General features: G+C 41.3%; 1 protein-coding gene across 3 annotated transcripts in view; it reads left to right on the top strand.

Moving 5' to 3' along the window:
- Sertad2 (SERTA domain containing 2) overlaps positions 1–21,129 on the top strand; it is a 119,963-nt gene extending 98,834 nt beyond the window's left edge. Inside the window, exons 1-2 of one of the 3 annotated variants that reach the window (XM_010609738.3) lie at positions 115–160; positions 15,899–21,129. In XM_010609738.3, coding sequence (XP_010608040.1) covers positions 15,903–16,847 — 945 coding nt within the window. In that variant the 5' untranslated portion in view covers positions 115–160; positions 15,899–15,902 and the 3' untranslated portion in view covers positions 16,848–21,129. Of the gene's footprint in view, positions 1–114; positions 161–1,297; positions 1,312–15,898 lie in introns of those variants that run through there. The other 2 variants (XM_010609739.3, XM_010609737.3) reach the window with 2 other exon arrangements.
- Positions 21,130–21,451: the final 322 nt, after the last annotated feature.

Raw genomic sequence — 21,451 nt, 5'->3', positions numbered from 1 at the left:
CCGGCGCTGTGGCCTCTCGCCGCTGGGGTGTGTGCGTGCCGTGGCGGTTGTGCTCTTGTGAACGTGCGAGACTTCTTTAGGCTCGGATTGCTCGCGCGGAGGCTACTTCACTTTTGAGTTCTGTGGCCGGGTCTGCATCCGACTTGCTTTAGTGTGTTTTGTGAGTTCGCCAGTATTTTTACGTTAAAACATCCTTTTCCACCCTCCTTTGTCCGTGCTCAGTGGAATTGATTTTGGACCTGAATGTACATTAAACTTAACGTTTGGCTGGATTTTAAATTGGAAATCTACAAGTCATCTTCGTGGTGGCCGCCTGTGACGGAGAGGGAGGGAGTTGAGGGGAGCCAGCTGTCCCGAGCCCTAGACTTTGTACCACTAAGACAGGGGGTGCGGGCCGGGCGGCCGAGGGACACAGCATCAGAGAAAATCCTGAATAGTTCTTTTTTCTTTGGCCGTCAGTTGTCTTACCTTTAGCAGAAGCGGGAGTAATCGATTGAGATGACGGTTGACCTTAAAGTTTCACAAAAATAACAGACAGCGTTTGTCTCACAGTAACTTTTTGCTTGCAAGTTGAATAGTTTCAGGAGGTAGAAAGTTTCTACATGCACGAGTGGAGAAGAGCAGTCAGCTGGGTGAGACATCCAGCCTCAGACTATAGTAGTGTTTATTAGAATCTAATTGGGCAGCCTCATTCGGTCTTCAGGAAGAGAGTAAATGTTTTCAAGCTTTGTTCATGAGATGTTTTTTTGATTTCCCAATACGTGTTAAGAAATGTTCATAATATGTGTGAAGAGCCTAGAAGCTGGACTCACCAGTAGATTTCAGAGGCCCCAAGTCCTCGAAGTTGCTTATTGTAATCAGGAACTAGTCCTAGACCGGAGCGAGGAGGGCCCCTGGCTCCTCTCTCAAGCCCTGTGGGGCGGTGCACCTGAGAGCCTCAGCTGTTTTGCTCCTAGGGGCTGTCTCTTCTCACCCGACCAGCTCCCAGTCCGCCCCCTTTTATAGCAGTCTATTCTGATTTGGGTGTGCTGGGGCATGAAAATACCCATCCTCAGCTCCCAACTTGAGGCAGGAGCAAGAATAGCTTGTCCACGGATCCAGGCTTTCCTGTTCATTTTAACAAGTAGTTCATTTGAAGAATGGCCATAAAGACAGATGTCTGGTTTCCCTTTAGCTTCATTGACTTATTTAGAGGTATTGTTTTTTTAATATGAAATTGTTTATATTGTTTATTAAGTTGGAACCCTTTAAAGTAATTTCTACTCTTTTCTCCTCCCTAATTAAAAGTATGTGCGACCATATTGCTCTCAGGTAAGAAATCATATGAAATAGATTTGGTAGCCTTAAAAAAAAAAGATCCCTGGCTCTCTTATTTAATTTCGACAGGTAGGGAGAGAACTCATTTTATAATGCCAACCAAATGTATGACAGAAGGTGTCCTAGGGAACAGTTTTATTGTCAGCTCAGTGTCACAGCCTCTTAGGTAACAGCTGCTCAGGCTTGCTTCCATTAAAGAACCAAGAGAAGGATATTGACTCAGATTTAGAAAATCCTTACATTCCTATTTGCTGAATTGTTCCCCATTAAGTTTTTTTTTAAATTTACTTGAAGAATTGAAGTGCAAATTTTACTCACTATTATTAATAATGGACAGGAAAAACAGCATATATCTTGATATTTTAAAATTCACTCAAATTTATGAGATGCCTGATGTCCATGGCAGCCATTATTTTGAGCAGTGCTCCAATGATAGAGTAAAAGTTACACACTATAAGTGTATAATCTTCCAAAATATTTCACGCTTTTATAGCTAAGAAAAGTAAAACCTCCAACAGTAATTTTTAGAAGTTTCTTATAAGAGCACTGGTAGAAGTAAGGACTTTTATTTTACATTTCATTCATATTAACAGAATGAGGACCAATTTGTCAGTATTATATAGATAAAAATAGGTAAATGTCTCATTTAGGAGGGCGAACTTTAATTCACTTGAAGAATATTTAAAATGTTGTGGTACAGACATTTCATATTTACTGTCCTGGCATATTGTTTAGGAGATTGCTGTAGCTGCAGTTGTTTCTTGGTGAAAGGGAGGGGGGAGGAGAGAGGGAGGGGGAGAGAGAGAGAGAGAGAGACAGAGAGAGAGAGAGAGAGAGAGAGACTGACTCTGATTACTGAGTCCAAAGATCAGTTGTATACTGAAGGCACCAGAGGGTAAGCTCCAGTTTAAATGAAAATAGCCTCACAGAAAGAATAATCACAGGCCTCATAGGTCTTCCATTAATAATTCTGACAAGCAGAACATGAAAATACGAAAAAGCTAGGGCTACTTCACATGCACAATGTATTTTTTCTTCCTACTATTAATAATTGTTAATTAACACTTGATAAAAACCTACTGATTATGACTCCTGTTTAAGAAGTGTGTGGATATTTTGGTTTTAATATTTTTGAAGGAAACAACTAACCAAAGTTGGCATATCTTTAAAAAATTTATTGTCCTAAATGGCCAGTGCAGTTGGTATTAAAGACAAACTTCTGCCCTGTGTGCAGATGCTGGGAAACCCTTATGAACAGAACTGTCCCCTGGAGCGCCCATCACTCATTGTGTGGAGCTGTGTCTTTCTCCATTAGCACTGTGTGGCAGTTCATTCTTTGTATGAATCTGTGAATGGCATATGTCAGCCCAGTAAGACGACATTCCTATTCTGGGTAATAAATAGATGCTTTGTTTTTTGGGTTTTTTTTTTTCTTTTTCTTCGAAGATCATGAGACAAACAAAAACATGGTTGGCTGTCTAAAAATTTTCTCTGAAATCAATATAAGTGAAAATTTCAAAATAAAAACAGCAAAATATCTTTTAAAATAATATGATTTCTAATAGGACAGAACAGATATGTGCTTCTAATTTCAGCAAGTACATGCAGACAGTGTAAACTCCCGTTTGGAAATTTGGCTCTCTTTGTCATCTGAGGGATCCTAAAGCTGGAAACTCATCTCTCTTCTCAGGATCTTCTGTCCCTCACCAGCTTTAATTGGAAATACCAAGATTCAGTGAAGCAAGCACCACGATTTGATTGATCTGTTGTAGAAATCCACAATCACCTAAGCTATAGTCTGCCCTCATTGCCGTGTTCAGTTCAGAATAGAGTCTTGTCTGGCCTCCTCTTCCACTTGCATGCAGTCTGACCAGAGCTGTCCCTCCCTCCCAACAGGCAGGGCAGACCTAAGGGTAAATGTGCCTGGCCTGCAGGGTGGGGAGTGGACTGAGCTGTGGGGATGCGTGGGGGGTGGGGGGCTGGAGGGAGGGGGCAGGGGATAGATCAGCAGCCTGCTGTGCAACTGCTACAGCAGGTCTGACTAGTTTGAGGTGCCCAAAGGCAGCTTTTGTTTCTCTAGTAACTTCAGGAAGCAGCAAACTTAAAAGTTCTTAAAACTCACTCCTCTTGTCTACATTGCTATCTTTTTGTCACTTTGCAAAAACCTGTGGCTTTGGAGAGTTACTAATCAACTCTAGGCATTTTTCCTCTTTAAAAACCTCCTTGTGGGTATTTTATTTTAAGGAGATTTACATAGAATAATTAAGGGAAGGGATTCTAGTTCTAGTAGTCACAGCATATGTGTACACATTTTTAAACACACACATACACACACACATATATATATGCATACTTGTGATTACAGTGGGCTGTATGAACCTGATGAAAAAAAGGAAAACGTACACTTGACTGTGCTGTGGTTACACAAATTCAATAATCAAAAGTCCCTTGCTGCAACCTTTAGCCCTTTGCACTCCTCCTCTCTGGCTGGCTGCTTATCATTCCAGGCCACACTGCTGCTTCTGGGGCTTGGAGTGGGCCTGCTGGAGCACCCCACCCTTGTGTTGAGAAGCATTGCCCAAGTTAGACTCAGGGAATCTGAAAGTCCCAAGGTCGAGAATGGGTTTGCATAAAATTCCAGCCACACGAATGAGATAATGAGGAGGCAACTGTTTCAAACTGATCTTACCTGACCTGATTATTCTATACCAGGATAGATGATACGGGTTTGCTTTTCAGATTTCTTCCATTTTTGAGGAGTCATCAGTGTATGCCCATGTGTACTTCTCTGTCTTCTGTGCTGTCACAGAAAACTGATCTGGCAGAGGAATTTGGGCTCTGTGTCTGCAGCAGCAGAAGAAGAATTTTTGCTGTGCCTCTCTTCTTGTCAGGAACCTGTTGGTGGTCTTTTTGAATAGTTTTAATTTATAACACTGATTTTTTTTTTTTAAAGGTAGTTTTACTGTGTCCAGAAATAAAAAATAAGCCGGGTGTGGTGACACATTCCTGTAATCCCAGTTCTGTGGGAGGCGGAGGCAGGGGGATTACAAATTAGAGTCCAGCCTTGGCAATATAAGGAGACCCTGTCTCAAAATAAAAAAGTCTGGAAATGTAGCTCAGTGCTAAGGCCATAGGTTCAATCAGTAGTGCAAAAAGAAGGGAAAGAAAAAAGAAATACAGAGTTCATCTACTAGTGACTACTAGTTGTCTGATTGGTTTATGCATTCAAAATGTAATTCCTCAGGTAATTTCTGCTTCTTAAGAAGCTCCCAAAGATAACTGGAATGAATAGAATGTTAGGGATAGCTAGCTGGTAAGTTGGTGGAAGGCTTTCTATAAAGGTCCTTTAAGTATTAAGTATTTTCCTTAAATGTATTTATTACATGTAGTATGGAACTGATATTTCTGTATTTAACTGGATGACTTTGTTTAGAGTTTAGTGAGTCATTATTAATACACAGACCTTGAGAAGAAATGCATTTTATCTGGAAATAACCTAAAAATAATTATTTTTTAAATGTCTGATATGTTTACATAATATCATTTATTGCTCTCTAGTTTGTATCCTCATTGCCTTTTTCTGCAAAGTTTAAACTGTCCTCATAAAACCCGTATCCGCCTGCCTAATTCTTAAAGGCAACTAAAATAGTCCAAATATATAGGTTACTTAGGACAGGTATTTGCACTTACAATAGTTATTTCCTCTCCTTCATGTGCCTCTGAAGAATATTTCAGTTACCCTATAACTCAAATTTTTGTACTCATGCATCACATTATAAAAATGTGATATCTTGCTGGGTGAGGAAGCATATACCTGAAATCCTAGCTGCTCACAAATTCAAGGCCAGCCTGGGAAATTTTAGCAAGTCCCCCTCTCAAAAATGGCTAGGAATGATGTAGCTCAGTGATCCCTGGGTTCAACCCCCTCCTTCCCCCAGTGATATCTTTCTTAAGGAATCTAGATTTAGGTCATGCGAGATAATATGTAATGCTACTCAATAAATAAATAAAAGTATACTATTTGTCTCATTTAGTTTAAACTGTATGTGGAAATTGAAAGGTGAAATTTATGCATATTTATGAGGAATATTTTAAGGGAGTTTTCCATAGTAGTAAGCTATCCAAATTTGAATGTATGGTAGTTTTTAATCTTTAGCTTTTAAGAAACAGTTCCATAAAAGCACTTCCTGAGGTAGCATGCTTTTTGTTTTGTTTTGTTGAGACAGGATCTCACTATGTAGTTGAGACTGACCTGGAACTCACTGTGTAGCCCAGGCTGGTCTCGAACTCATAGCAGTACTCCTTCCTGCCTCAGCCTCCCGAGTGCAGGAATTACAGGTGTGCGCCACCATGCCTGGCAGCATGCTTATTTTTTATTACTTAAATTTATTCTGTGGAAAGTAGTTGGTTAACTGATAAAAACCTGGAAGGCAACCTTTGCTTTTAACTAAGAAGCAGTTTTATATTTCTCAGAATTGCTCTAAAAATTACATTTACCTGTTGTAATATGACTGTTTTATGTATTTGATGAACCTTGTTAAGAGAAAAGAACTGTGACCATACTTTGGCTTCTACTCTATGCCTTCATTTTCCCCTGACGTTGTTTATTAAGGGTCTCTCATGTAAAGGGAAAAACAGGATATCTTTGGGGAAAAGATGCTACAGGAGGGTTGAAACCAGAATCTCATCCAAGCAATTATATATACAGGAGAAAAAAAATATTTTCATTATGTTCGGGAATGGGGAGGGGGCAGGGGCAAGTCTGGCTGTCTTTACTAGCAAATAGTCCTTTGGGGGAAAAGTCAGATCTGAGGATCCCTTCCCTTAACATTAATGAGACTGTAGATTCAGAATGCCAAAGATGTGTCCTGACACCAAATTATTAAGCAGCTTCACAATGTAAATAATTACAATGTATATGTTCATAGTTACCAATTTTCACATGGAAAATTTGGTGATACAAGTTCATGTGTTTTGAACAGTATTACTGAACATACAACATCATACAACTTGAACTTATAATTTGAATAGAAAGAATCCCGGCAGTAGCTATTCAGTAACTTGCTTTTATTATCTCCCTATGGCTAACTCTATTACATTTTACAATGAAATGATTCCTCTCCTATGCCCTTTATGAAGGGTTTTCCCAAATAACTGCCTGGAGCAGTATTTGGTATAGAGGTAATTTACTATTACTAAGAAGCAATAGTTCTGCCACCTGCCTTGCAAGCACAAGGACCCGCGTTTGATCCCCGGTACCCCTCCCAAAAGAAGCAATAGGATTATTAAAGGCTTCTGTAGTAAAATTCTTAGAGCTGAACTTGGGAGATTTGTTGCTTGATTGATTGGGACATGAGTCCCCACTAGGAATCTGGACTGTGGATTCCTCCAAGTCCACACCACAGGACTTGGGTTTGGGATTGTTTTGTGTTTATTCTCACTTCTGGAATCTTCTAAGGATCTTCGCCATTTTTTTTTTTTTTTTTTAATCAGATACATACAACAACCTTTCCTGTATGGTGTTTTCAGACTCTAAAATCATAGTATAGTGTGATTTACTTTGGGGTTGGCAAAGGTCCCAGCTTGCTTAGCATTGCCCTGTGGATACTTGAATTTGGTATCAGTATTGGAAATGTGTAGACTTTGAGAAAGCTTTACTTGGGAAACTGCTTTGGGGAAGCCGACTTTGGGGTGGCTGGTTGCTCTGCTGCACCCCCGTGTGGCTGGATGTGGTGCTGTCTTTCGGAGATAGGTCTCTAACTTCCTACTGGACATGCTGTTTACCTAGAGCTTTTGTAGCTTGCTTCAGTGTAAAAACACCTATCAGGTTAATATAAAAGTTCTCACTAAGGGTGTAAATAATTTGTTGTGCCTGGTTTTATTTGTGGAGTTTTTAAAGTATGTGACATGTTGGGGTTTTCTTTAACTTTTATTATGGAAATTTCCCAACAGACTCAAAAGTAAAAGGATGAGTACAGTGTACTGCCTATGCTTGTCACCTCCTCGAACAGTAATCTACGTTTCCTACGTTTCGTTGATTATGTTTCAGTTTGGGCCAGTTTTTTTTTTTTTCCTGGTGTATGTTAAAGCTAATTTCAGGCACCAGGTCATGCCTGTGTTTTTTGTTAAACTTAAATTCACTGTGTAATTCTACGCAACATTATACTTGAATTAAGTATACCCTAGGTAAGCCAGAATCCTTAGGTAAAATAGAAGAATTGTTAGCATTTCCATTGTCCCTGGAAGAAGGTGACTATTGTCCTTGGTTTACTAGGGTTGGGATTAAAACCCTAAAATTCCCAGCTGCCAGAAAACCAGTAAGACGGGTATTAGGGACATTTTATACTATTTGACATTTATGTTCTAAAAAGTCTATTTTTCTTTCCAGATGTTTGCTAACAAGACCATAATTTATTCTAAAGAAATATTTGCTTGAAACACTTCCTCCCAGAATTTAACTCTTGTTTACTAAAAGCAGTTAGTTGTCAACATTAAAATTTCTGTTTCCAGGGGAAAAGATTCTATTTGACAAGCCACCAGCATTAGATATTATCTTAAACTTAATAAAGGCATGTAAAAATCCTGACAGGGCAAGCTAGAATTTGTTAAAATATGGACCTCAGAAAATAACCCCTTAGGGGCTGGGGATTTAGCTCAGTGGTTCTGCCGCCTGCCTCACAAGCACAAGAACCCGAGTTCGATCCCTGGTACTATTACTACTACTACTACTACTAATAATAATAACCACCCCTTACAGGATATGTGCTGCCGAAGTGAGCACAATAACCCCTTATTGGTTGACCTCCCAGCAGACTTCTCTCCAGGCCTCAAGTGGCCCCAGGAAGGCCTGGAGGCTTGCACTCCCAGGCCAGTCCTAGGCCAGTCCCAGGCCAGTCCCACCAGGCCTGTGGGGTGTAGAGGTTATGGGACTGGGGCTGAGCTGCTGAGCTGCTGGCTGGTGCCCTGGGGAGGTTAGGACGAGGCGCCACCAGCTGAGGGTCGGGTTACAGCCTGAGTCTCCCTGAGCTTGGGTAACTGGCTTGATCTAGTGACTGGCTTTATAATTACATTGCTGATTTGTTAGGAGAGGCTTTGTCTCACTTACCAATTAGCGTAGATGTTACTGCAGGGACCTCTGAAATCCTGGATAGGCTTTCGTTTATGTAAGAAGAGGAAAAAAAAACTCTTCCCAATTCAGACAGATTTAGGGGTTCTGTCACTAACACTGCTGGTTTTCTGGGTGTCCTTGCCCTGTCTATAAATAAGCAGAGACTCTCTCCCTATTAGAATTTGATCTCTGTTGCTGTCACTCCTCTGAGCCCAAGGTAGTCACCTTGGGATGCGGATACATACGATCTCCTTTGCACCTCACAGTACCCTCCTGGAGCGGCGATTGCCACCGCTCCCGCCCAACTGCAGCACCAGAACGCTGTGGGGCCCAGCTGAGGACTTGCCTGTTGGTCTTGACTTTCCTTTCTGATCCCATCAACATTTAGACCAACTACTGTGTTCTTTTCAGGGTGGTCTTTTTGTTCATTTGTGTATTTTGTTGTACTTACGGGAGGGAAGGTGTTAAAGCTTAGACATCATCAGATTTAGTTAGCCCACTGTGTTTTTCAAGGTATAATTTTAAGTGTGCAAGTTGTGTAAGCAGTAGGGCTTCCCACCATATAAGTGGGATGGGCTTTTCCTTCCTGCTTGGGAGCTGTTATGGTGTCACCACGTGACAGTAGACTGCAGGGAGGTTTGAGACCCCTTGAGGCTGGTGTGTGGTGTCCTTCTGCCGCAGATAGAGGCTGTTATTTTGGACCACTTCAAAGGCAGGATCCCAAACTCATTCAAAGGCAAGTGGATGCAGCCTGAAGAGGACTAATGAGAATATTCTGTGTTTCAGAAGTTATTCAAGACAATTTCTAGCCCAGTGTTGAGCCAACTTGTCTTTTTGGCTCAAAAGTCTGTCATCCACACAACCAGTTTTGCCAGGACGCTCCTTCCTTCTACCAGCATGTACCTTGGAAGTGACTGAAAAAATGTGTGCCTTTCCACTTAGGGGGCTGTGGGCTTTGGCAGCACAATGTCACTGTGAGAAATAGCGTCTGCTAGGCTTCTTATATACAGCACTTGCTACTTCACTTTGCTTGGTTTTTCTTCAAAATAGGTGGAACCATTGGTGTAGAGCCCCTGTTTTCTCCAATGCTGTAAGGCTGAAGCAGCTAGTGGCGCTGGACTGAGTACTAAAGAGATTCAGGGACACAGGACTGAACGTGACCAGCTCCTTAGATGCCACATGCCCCAGTAGTAACTGCTCTTACCTGTGCAGACAGTGTAGATAAGTTTTACCTTGTAACTGACTTTTGCAGTAAATAACATGTCACTTAATGTGAAATTGCTATACCCCTGAATAAAGAAAATGCTGAGTTTCTGATTGTTACTGTTTACTAATCCGAACTGAAATGGAACCAGGACCAGGTTCTTAAAAGTGTACATGAGGTACAAACCACTTAGGTCTTAAGGTATTTTGAAGCAATGGCTTGTTGCATTCCCTGTCCATCCTTCCTCCAGTGAGATGACCCTACGCCCAGACATTTTCCTGCACCCACCTTTGTGTGAAACGTGCTTCTGCGTCAGTCACACTTTTTCCAGTCGTTTCCTCAGAAATTAGAGGCTAGCTGTCAGTTTTGACCTCCCTTTTGCGTTGGAAATGGAATAGAAAAGTCTGCTGGTGATGGATTGTTTTCCTTTTGTCTAGTGTACTGACTATTGTTTGGGGTGGATTGAGTTAAAACACAATGCTGACTTTTACCTCTTTCGAGGACTGGCACAGAATCATAACAGCAGTTCTTGTGGTGGGCTGAGGAGGGTTCCCAAGCTGACAGCTCCTCTCAAGGGTCTATGAGTCGGGCTGTAGGAAGGCCTGAAAGCTTGGGCTGGAATGAGACTGCACGGGAAAGCAGTATTTATTGGTGGTGTGGGGTGACAAAAGCAGTAGTTTGGAAAAGCAGATTTCGCATTCATTCCTTAAAAATTGTTATTTTGTTTCTTAGTAACATTTTTAAAATGCAGACATAAAGTGAATCAAAAAGTTACCTTTAATTCAATTTTTCTAATTATTTAAAAGATGCATCTTATAAAATTATTTTAAAATTCACTGTCTATCTGATATTTCAGCCTGATAGGCTGAGCTTTATTATTCAAATTAAACTTTAGACATCTTTGGACAGCATGAAGTATTTTAAAATATCAGTTGTCAAGCCAGGTGCAGTGGCTCACACCTGTAGTCCCAGCTACTCAGAGCCTAAGCTAGGAATATCACTTGAGCTCAGGAGTTTGAGACCAGCCTGGGCAACATAGTGAGACCCTGTCTCTTCAGAAACAACAATAAAAACATGCTTTTTGTTCCTTTTTGTCCTGTTTGCTTAGACACAAATAAGGAATATCTTTGGAATCAAAATATTAACTGAAAAAAGATGTTCTCAAGCTTAAAATATGAACTGGCCTTACTGGGGAAAAGGAGACATCCTGGTTGTCAGATGATCTCAGACTAGTATCATATTGGAAATGCAGATTCTTAGGCCTAGCAGTCTGTTTTACCAGCTCCTCCAGGAGAGGCTGATGCCTACTCAAGTTTGAGAACAGAAAAAGGAGAGAGTCTCTTACAGAAGAGCTCTCTGAGCTGGAACTTTCTTGCCTACCTGTGTATCTCAGGCCCTAGTGTACTTTGTGGCCAGGTCCCCTTTAAAGCTAATGTTGAGGTCTGTGCCTCTCTCCCTTGTCTCACACCCTCTGTGATTGCATTTTTTTTGGAGGCCAAGCATGCACATCCACCTGGTGCTGTTTCATGATTCTCTGCTGTCCCCGTGTCTTTTTTTATTCTTTCCACTTATTGGTCATTTATTCAGCAACTGTTTATGGGACATGTGTGTGTCAGGAATTGCACTATGCTTTGGATACCCAAGTGGCCCAAACAGACCCGGTCTGTGCCTTCATGAGGCTTACTGACTGCAGGTTGGAAACAGACTTTCCCACTTCAAATACAAACTTCAAGCCATGGAGCTATTGAGCCTATTATTTCCTGATGGCCCCAGCGCTCAGTAATCCCTCAGATTTTTTTTTTTTTTAACTGCAGAAGGCACTCAGAATCAGGAATTAGAGAACCATTAACTCCTGTGATAGTTGTTGCTTTTTGAACAGACTGTATCATTTGTGCCCAGTGTCCTTCTTAATGAGGGGGCTCCACAGTTGAAGGCCAGCCTGGTGTAGAGTTCTCTATATAGTAAAAATTTTCCTGGAAACATTTTCATATTATTTTGCTATTAATGAGTTTTGTACTTTATTTCCAAAACTTAGTTTGCTGCAGTTAATAGTTGGTAAAATTTATTTTTAAAAATGTAGTCAGGGCTGGTGTGTACCTCAGTTGTAGAGCACTTGCTTAGCATATGTGAGGTCCTGGGTTTGAGTCCCAGCACCACAAAACCACAAAACCTGAAAACAAACACCACTGTAAAAATACAGAATGCTAAGAATTTGTTTCTAACAAATTCACTGGGGAGAGAGGGTACTTTGTCCCAAACCTTTGGTAAGAGCCAGTGAGTATTAAGTAGAAAAGTTTCTGTGCTTAGTTGGATGCCCCTTTGGGTGGCAGAAGAGGACAGGAGCTCCAAACTGATCTCTCGGTGTGGGGCTTTCTAACACAGTCCTGAAGCTCAGGGTCTCTTTGGATCTTTGTCGGGAAAAATTGGGCAGAAGACCTGGGCTTTAGCCTAGGGTCTTCCTGAGCTGAGGGAAGAGACAAAGCCATGTGGTGGCATAGGAAGCAAGCCAAGGGGAACCCTCTTCCCTGGTGTTCCCCAGAAGCCCATAATGAGCTCCTGCTACTGCTTCATCTTCAAGCTGCCGCCCAGTGAGGCCTTTTGAAAGGTCACGTGCCTCTCCAGCTCTTAAAGAGCTATTGTTATTTTCTACGAATGCCTAAGGAGAAAGTGGAGCTGGCCACCCTGGCCTTGGCCAGCCTGAGTCCCAGCCTGAGAAGCCAGGAGGGGCCCACGTGCCTGGCTTCTTGCCCTCTGGTTCTTGAGGGCATGTCTTGTGTTTTCCTCTGCCTACGGAGCTGATTGTTACACAAAGCCCAGGGAGAGTTCTCACTGCCCTGCCCCTTCAAGGAGTTGGAGGCCGCTTTCTGACTAGTGATGTTGGTAGGGTGTGTTAAGCAATCTTTGGGAAGACTTCACTTTTAAGTAAAAATGTGGAGTAGATTTTATTATGTTGTATGTTTATTCCTTTCCATAATGATTTAGATAAAGACTAAAAAATCAAGATTGTGTATGTTTTGCAGTTTTACTGGGTGTGTGGAGCCAGTTCTGCCTCAAATACAAAATAGAGAAATAAAGGCAGACCTGCTTTGGGACACATTCATCAGGGTCCTTGTTACACATTTGAAGAGCACCCAAAATTTGATTTGTGTATCTTCCTGGTCACAGATTTGTACAAGGGCTCTCCGCCCTCCCCTTCAAGACAGCCGTACAGATGTCTTGTCGGGCTTTTTCTACATCAGTGGGATTATCACACAGTTTTGACCAGCTGGATCATTCTAATTGGAAATTAGGTGCTTTTCACATTGAAATCTCTGAGAGTATCTGCACAGATCTGTGAGCTGTGGGAATTCTATAAAATGCCTAAAGTGCTGCATAGCCTGTGAGCTTTTTAAATGAGTTCTGTAGACTCAGTGATTATTTCTAATAATCTTATTATTATTGAAAAAGTACTGTTGTTGCCCAGCTTGGTGGCACATACCTGTCATTCCAACACTCTGGGAAGCTGAGACAGGAGGATCAAGAGTTTAAAAGGCCAGCCTGGATAACAGCAAGACCCTGTCTCAAAAATAAAAAGGACTGGAGATGTAGCTCAGTATTAAGGCTCTGGGTTCAATCTCCAGTGCCACTAAAAAACTAACATATACACAAAAAAACTACATTGATGACTAAAGTCCACACCCTCTCAACGTAAGGTACTCTTTCTTCCAGAAAACAAGCAGAAACTCAAAGTAACAAGTGAATTTACTGATTTGTGTTTAATTGGTTGAACTTGAGGACAGTAGTTCTCAGACTTTCTGAGATGATGGACCATCTTGTTTTTGTTTTATCACCCCAGTACTTTATGGACTTTAGTAAAACACAAAATAATTACTTAAAAAATGAGGTGAAAATACAAAGATGTAGAAGATAGAATCTCCTATTTTGAAATGAGATCTTTAAACAATTACTTTGTAACTTTGCTGTGAAAATTTATAAATAGTATAGTGTCTCCCCTTATCTTATTGTAATTACCCATAGCATTTCACAGACTGACCTCGTCTGTGCAACTTTGACTGTGAGAAACACTGCTACAAAGTATGCACATGTGTGTTTGTGAATGCAGTTGGAATATGTGTGAGTGTAACATGACATGGATCAGATAACAACTTAATGTGTGAATTAAATGCACTTAGAAATTGGCAAAAGTGAGATTTTTCTGGAAGTATTTAAATGCTCAATTTGTAAATGAATACAAACAATTACGAATACAGTTACACATTTCAAAACCCAGTTGTCTGGTAACTCTTCCACTGGATAAAGTAGAAAGTGTTTCGCAAAGTGAAATGAAACCACCTCTGCTCTGATTCATCCCTGCGTTTAAATGAGCACAGATACTTTAGATAGGAAATGTTCCATGTGAAATAGATAATACAGATGAGACTTAGCACTAAACAGTAGGAAACTCTTTGTCAGGTAAAGAATTAGATAAACCAGTTACTGTCATAGCTTCCTTGTCTCAGAGAACAGTTAATTACAGGACTGGTCTTTGGTCCTAGTGATTGACAGCCATTTTGTTAAAGCTTACAAAATGAGGGGAAGTGTTTCATACAAATAGCTCCTCATTCTTTAGAAGTATTAACAAATCTCAAGCTGATGCAGACATTGATAGGTTGCAGCTGTCTTATCTTTTCCTTCTGGAGACTGAGGCATCCCAAGTCAGTCTCCATACAGAAGTGTGTGCTGGACTTTGTGGCCCTGAAGGTCTGTTTTGATCAAGGGCAGCACAGTCTTTTCTAAGACAAAGTAGTGAAAGGAAGCTCTGTGAATGGTACATGCCTTGTTAGCCTTATTCCTTTAGGACAAGACTTGAAGTACAAAGACCAATGAGTTATAGGAGGAGATGGCCTCTTAGAGACCATGTATGTGAGTCCCCTCACTAGAGTGCTCCCTAGAGTGCCTGAAACATTGTATATGTGGAGTGAGCTAATAAAGGATTGAAGGAGGCATGAACAGTAAGCTGGAGCAGTGCATTAGAAGATACTGAGCATTTAGAAGAAAAACCGCAGGTAACTCTGCAAAGCAGTTGTGTGTATGAAGATATCATAGGAGTGAGTCACATTTGGAGATGATCAGAACATGTCTGGGTGTGAGTGCTGTAGGGGACAAGGAAGCAAGCACAGGCCTGGCTTAATTAGAACCATCCTTGCCTGGAAAACTGCAGAACTTTCTGGATGAAATGTCTAGAAAGGGAAGTGTGTGAGGCAAAGGCTAATGGACTTTAGATCCATCTGTTTTGGAACAGTGTTCTGTAAGGAGGTAATGACAGTGTGACCAAGGTTAGTTGGAAGGATCACCATCCAGAGGTAACAACCAGCTAAAGACAGTGTTCACTAAGGGCCTGTAAAATTCAACCCATTTATCTAGTTCTGGAAGTCTGGAATACAGGGTCCTGGTTCCCCTGAAGTATATGTGTATTTCTTAGAATCACAGTAGGTATTTTGTTGTGAAATATCTCATGTTCAAAAACCACAGTGCTTATAATCAAAGCAGATTACTTTAAAATTAATGCAGTTACATTCAGACATAACTATGTGCAGTGAAATTGAACCAAGAGAAACTTGGGCTAAGAAACATACATCCCTCCAGTTGATTCTGAAATGAAAAGCGGTGGCAGCTCAGTATCTGTGGTCATTTAACTCAGGCCAAGTGGCTTCACCACATGTCACCCAACAGGCAGAAAAGCTCTGTGCATAATGAGGAAGGAAAAGGTATTTTGAAAGCTGAACGGTTCTGCCAAAATTGTACATGTCCCCCCTTCTCTAACTTGTTCTTTTAATCATTCATGATGAGTTGAAGCTGTAATTTATCACACCTATGCCTGTTTAGGTCATAGCATTGTAAGTGTTTTCTTGAGCTTTAAAAATAAATCCATTTGGGGGAGGGAAACAACCTGCATGATAATGTTAGGCATGTGAACACAAGCACATGAGCTGAGAAAGTCAAAATCATGTTTCCATGGTAACTCCTAACTTGTCTGTGTCGTACACATTTCTCAAGAAATATATTTGCCAGACTACCTAGTGATAAAAATTGCTCCACAGACATACAAGGGTAGAACTCCTGATTCTCTTTCCTTCTAAAAGGTCTTCCCCCAATTAAACCATCTGCTTTTGTGAATAACCTGGGCAAAAAACTAAAGTCCAAATTCTGACCTCTAAGCCAGCATCGTTTTTATAGTAGAAGTTAACCTTCGTGTGATTCATGCCATTTCCTGCCTTTCTCCTTCGCAGATATATGTTGGGTAAAGGAGGAAAACGGAAGTTTGATGAGCATGAAGATGGGCTGGAAGGCAAAATTGTGTCTCCCTCCGACGGTCCGTCCAAGGTGTCTTACACCTTACAGCGCCAGACTATCTTCAACATTTCCCTTATGAAACTCTACAACCACAGGCCCCTGACAGAGCCCAGCTTGCAAAAGACTGTTTTAATTAACAACATGTTGAGGCGGATCCAGGAGGAACTCAAGCAGGAAGGCAGCCTGAGGCCTGTTTTCACCCCCTCCTCCCAGCCCAGCGACTCACTGAGCGACAGCTACCGAGAGGCACCTCCCGCTTTTAGCCACCTCTCCTCCCCTCCCACGCACTCCTGTGACCTGGGAAGCGCCACACCCCTGGAGGCCTGCCTCACTCCAGCCTCACTGCTCGAGGATGACGATGACACGTTTTGCACTTCACAGACTGTGCAACCCACATCTCCTACCAGACTCTCCTCTCCGGCCCTTCCGCAGGAAAAGGACAGCTTCTCCTCGGCCTTGGATGAGATCGAGGAGCTCTGTCCCACATCTACCTCCACAGAGGCTGCAGTGGCAGTGACAGACAACTTGAAAGGGACCTCCAGCGAGTCTAGCATCCCAAAACCTGAGGGGTCCCAGGAAGGCCGCATGGATGACTCAAAACTGATGGACTCTCTGCCTGGCAATTTTGAAATAACAACATCCACAGGTTTCCTGACAGACTTGACCTTGGATGACATCCTGTTTGCTGACATTGACACGTCCATGTATGATTTTGACCCCTGCACATCTGCGTCTGGGACGGCCTCCAAAATGGCCCCTGTGTCAGCCGATGACCTTCTTAAGACCTTGGCTCCTTATAGCAGTCAGCCCGTCACCCCAAGTCAGCCTTTCAAAATGGACCTCACCGAGCTGGACCACATCATGGAGGTGCTCGTTGGGTCCTGAGGCCCCGTGACCCAACAACAGTGCCCGCCCAGACACTGCGAGCGTTCCCACAACCCTGACAATTCTCCGCACTGTGCATGTACCCTTGCTTGCCTTTTTCAGAGAAAAAAAAATTTTACAAAAGGATCACATTAGTTTTTGCTTTGAGCAGAGCTGGAGTGCCTTCATCCAAGTATGACCACTTTTAATATGCTTTTTTGAGTGGTTCCTCAGAGACCTGCTACCCTGGTATAGGAAAGAATACATTTGAAGACAATGTTGTTAATGTTGAATGATGAACGTAAACAGTTATAGTGAAGCACAAGGATTAAGTTGGAAAAGCTGTAAATTGCATGTGCATATTTGTCTATTTTTTCTATAAGTTTTATTGCAAGAGGTAAAAAGAAAAATATATATATTATTTAGATAATCTCAGTACCTTTCCTGGCATTTTTGCCCTGTATAGGTTGACTTGGCAATTCAGCCTTTTTAGAGGCATTAACTACTCCTCGTAAGTGTTGCATTTACCTGGCTGTTTAGAAAACTGCTGCCCAAATTTATTTTATATTTTTGTACAGATTCTGCAGTTTATGATATTGTTTTTCTAAGAAAATGCTGTTTATACATATAAGATAGCTATTTTGATAGGATTTGCTCACATAGTTCCTGCAAACTTCAGATGTACAAGTTACACTTGTACTTTTATAGAGTTGTAATGTTTTATATGTGTATGGTGCAAGAGAAAATTGGATCAAATCAATCCGCAGTTGATGTCCCCAGATACACATACACAAACACACACACACATACACAAACACACACACAGCCTTTTGAGAAAGGGTCAGGTGATATCACACCCAGATTTCACAAGCATCAACCCCCTGGCATGAACAGCCGCCAGTGTTGCAACTTCCAAAGCCAGAGCCGTGTCTGCTCATCAAACTTGCATTAGCCAGTTGGCGGGAGATGGCGGTGGAGCTCGGGGTTGAGAGATGGTTCTCCTTAGCTCCCTCCTTGGAGGGAAGGCTATCATCCTACTAAAAGTGTATTTATGCCAACTATGTGCTTTTAATTGTTTTTATTTTTTTTTTAAGTGAAAACCCAAATCTTTCCTTTTTGGCATAGTTTTTATGATGAACCTGATATTTTACATATGAACAAAATTTTATGAGAAGCAACCAACCTCTTTGTGGAACTGAGCCCTATTGCGGTGCTTAGGGCTCATAAAAAAAAATTCTACCCGTAAGGCATCCATCATGTTGCTAAATTGTCTTTTCCAGCATCCCTTCCCTAGAGCTTTTGTTCCCTGTGTTGCTAAGAGCTGAAAATGGAATCTTCATGATCAGCTTGGTGAGCCTGGCTCACCTCGGCCGGCCTGCCAACATCCATGACTCCTGAACCTGGAGTTACTCACCCTCCATCACGGCATCCTGCCTGGTTGCTTTTTTAAAATCAATTGCTAATTTATCTACACTTTATAAGGCTGTTTTACCCAAATCCACAAACAGGAATCTCTATGCATGTTTCCTCTCTGCCACCCCCAGAAAACCCTTAAGAAGTAGCTTTTTATTCCTAGTGATGTACATTTAATTTTAAAACATTTGCAATGTATCATGCTTGTTGCTGAGATTGTTCATGGCCTTCTGTTTCAGTTTTTTCTTTCTTCCAATGGTACTTATAGCTGTTGAGTGCAGGTTACAACCTATATTGTTAGGCAGATGGCTTCTTTAGGAATAACTTTTATATTTATTTAAAAAATTTTAAATTATGGGATTTTTGTTGTCGTTGTTGTCATTGTCTTTGTTGTTGGTCATTTGTCAATATTAAGTCACCAATTCTGCTCACTTCTTGCCATGGATAAAATTGAGTCTGTCTGGCCAATTAAAAAAACAACTTTATAAAATGGCACTTTAAACAAGCCATAGATAGTTTTATTTTTGTAATGCACATGGCAAAACAAATACATTTATGATGAAGGAACTGCTCATCTAAGCAAAAGATTCATGTATGATATGATTAAGTCTTTCAGCATTCTAATTGACTTTCCCTCCATTCGAATGTGTTTTAAAGGCTAATTATCAACTCAGTAAAGCAGTGAGAAATTGATGAAATTGCACTTCAGTCTCCTACAAGTAGCCTCCATGCAGACACCTCTTGCTACTCCAGATGTGTCATTTTCCTTTGATATGGGACAGGGACCATATAACTGAGGCAAGGGTTGTTTTAGATGCTTCCAGTGTCGCTGTGCCTGTCTGTCCATTTTAAGAGCTTCCCTCCTTCTGGTAGAGAGCAAGTCTGCCCAGACCCATCCTTTTTATAACTGGAGAACCCTATAAACTGGCCATGTGCTGCACACATCTACATACATGTATATGTACATATTCAATAGTGTGGATTATTCTGAACAATAACAGGGTAAAGCAATTTATTTGCCATTGTTAAAAACTGATTTACAGTAACTTAGAACAACTGTACTTTCATTAGATTAGCAAATCGTGTGTTTAAACAAACCCCATATGTTGGGCAACAGTTCAAATAAGCACAGAAAAGTGTTGCCCAAACTTGGTTCTCTGACTCTCATGTATTTGTAAGGCTGGGCTTCGAAATCAAAACAAAAATGCCAACAACAGCAGGCAAGTGCTTTTTAACTCTTAATACTCTTGCTGTAAATTCTTGATGCTCAAAGTCTAATGAGACCTATGTGGGAAACTCAGTGGCCCATTTTCAGAAAGAGCAAAGCCATCAAGAGTTCAAAGTGTCTCTATGTCCTATTTTTACTAAGTGATGTCCCAACAGGGAAGAGCAGCAGCCAGAGTGGGCTGTCCAAGTCTCAGATGGAGTGTGGGATGTGCTTCCAGATGCCTCCTGGCAGCAGTGCCTTCCCCTGTACAGAAGACATCGCATGGTATCCAGAGCCAGGCAGGCAGCTTGAGGTACCTTTTATAAGAAAGACGTGCCAGCTGGGGCTGGGAGATGACAATTATTGACAATGATGTGCAATGAAGTGACAAGATGAGAGCAGAATCCTGAGAACTTTGAATTTGAAGTGATTTTTCCCCCATAAGTTATTTATTCCTTTTTTTTTTCTGTGTAAATATATTTATTTTACTGTGGAGCTCTAATAACTTCTGGATGGTAATGTGCAGAATGTATGGTAGGAATGTATTCTCTTGTAGGAATGTAAATCTGTATTAAAGGGGGTCCGAGCCAGGCCCCCCGGGTCTTCTCATTGAATGCACAGTCCACATTCATTTTTACTCTCCTCTCTAATATGGGTCTATTTGAAATATGCAAAAGGTATGGATGAGGAATGTTTTAATACCTCCAAATTTTTAAGAAAATCAAGCATCAAAGGGTTGATATTTTTTAAAGTTTTCTTAGTAGCACTTTCTCTTGATGACAAAAGGGGCGACCACGTGGGCACCCAAACTCATACCAAAGGGTGAGAAATGGCCAGAGCCTCCTACACCTGAGTGTCTTGATCAATTGAGCTTTTATCGCCATAGCCCCTTGGAGTGCCCCAGCCTCCCTGAGGTCAATCAAGGAAAACTTCTTGACTAAATAAGCTCCAAAGAGCCAAAGTATCAACTTACAGATCATTTTTAAAGCTTAAATTTATTAACCACCTTTGCGGTAAAACAATGAATTATGAATACTGCAAGGGCAGCCTTCTTAAATGACAGATATTATAAAAAAGACTCTACTTTGTGCAACGATTGTTATTCTATTCTACATGAATTGTCTTAATTTCAAAACCTTGCTGTTACAAATTGGACCTTTGTACATTTTCTGGAAATAACTGAAAAGAGCGTATTTAACCTAGCTGTACATGGTTAACTTCCTGTAACTGCCCCGCACCTGGATGGCAGCAAGCTATGCGTGTCCCGCTTATGTACAATTGTTTTCAATGCTTCCAAGAAGGAGTCTAAATGGTTCTTGAAAATTAGCCAGGGTCAAATGCTGTTGCAGATAAAGCCAATAAAATTTTTGGACTTTTTGGGGGGATAACAGATATGGAAGAGAAGTGCAGTCCATATGTACAAACAACCGAGATTCTAAGAAAAATGTACATAGTGATAAGTTTGGTGCATGGGTTTTGAGGAGGGCTTTTTGTCACAAAGGAGGTGTGACCTTTCCCCACAGACCTGAGAGCTGTGCCTTTTCTATGCAATATTACAGATGTCACATCAGAATCCAGAGGGCTGTGTTCAATGTAGATTTGGGCTGTAATCGAAATAATTGGACAGATTAAATGTACATGGAAATGAGCAGTCTTACTTTTGTAGTTTTATATTATATAATAAACAGTTAAAAGATGAGAATGGCGTGTTTGCAGTTCCTTCTGACTCAAGCATGAGTAGTTTATATAGATAACCATGTGCTCCCATTTAGCCACGGTCCACATGTAGCCTCTGCTGGGGTAGGGGCTGTTGATCTTCCTTGGTCCCCAGAATCACCTTTCTCTTCTGCTTCTGTCTGTCCCTGTTGGACCCTTCTTGATCTCATTTTTCTCACTTTTGTGACCAGCTCTTTGCAGACATTTTTCCAGAGTTCAGCCTGTTCGCAGCTCTCCACCAAGCCTCCACGCAGTGCACTATTGCTATATGAAGATGACCTCACCCACT

This window comes from Fukomys damarensis, unplaced genomic scaffold (assembly GCF_012274545.1).
Source record: "Fukomys damarensis isolate Sample0158 unplaced genomic scaffold, DMR_v1.0_HiC HiC_scaffold_2, whole genome shotgun sequence".
NCBI lineage: Eukaryota > Metazoa > Chordata > Mammalia > Rodentia > Bathyergidae > Fukomys > Fukomys damarensis.
The sequence above is the reverse complement of the archived record's forward strand: the minus strand, read 5'-3'. Positions and strand labels throughout refer to the sequence as shown.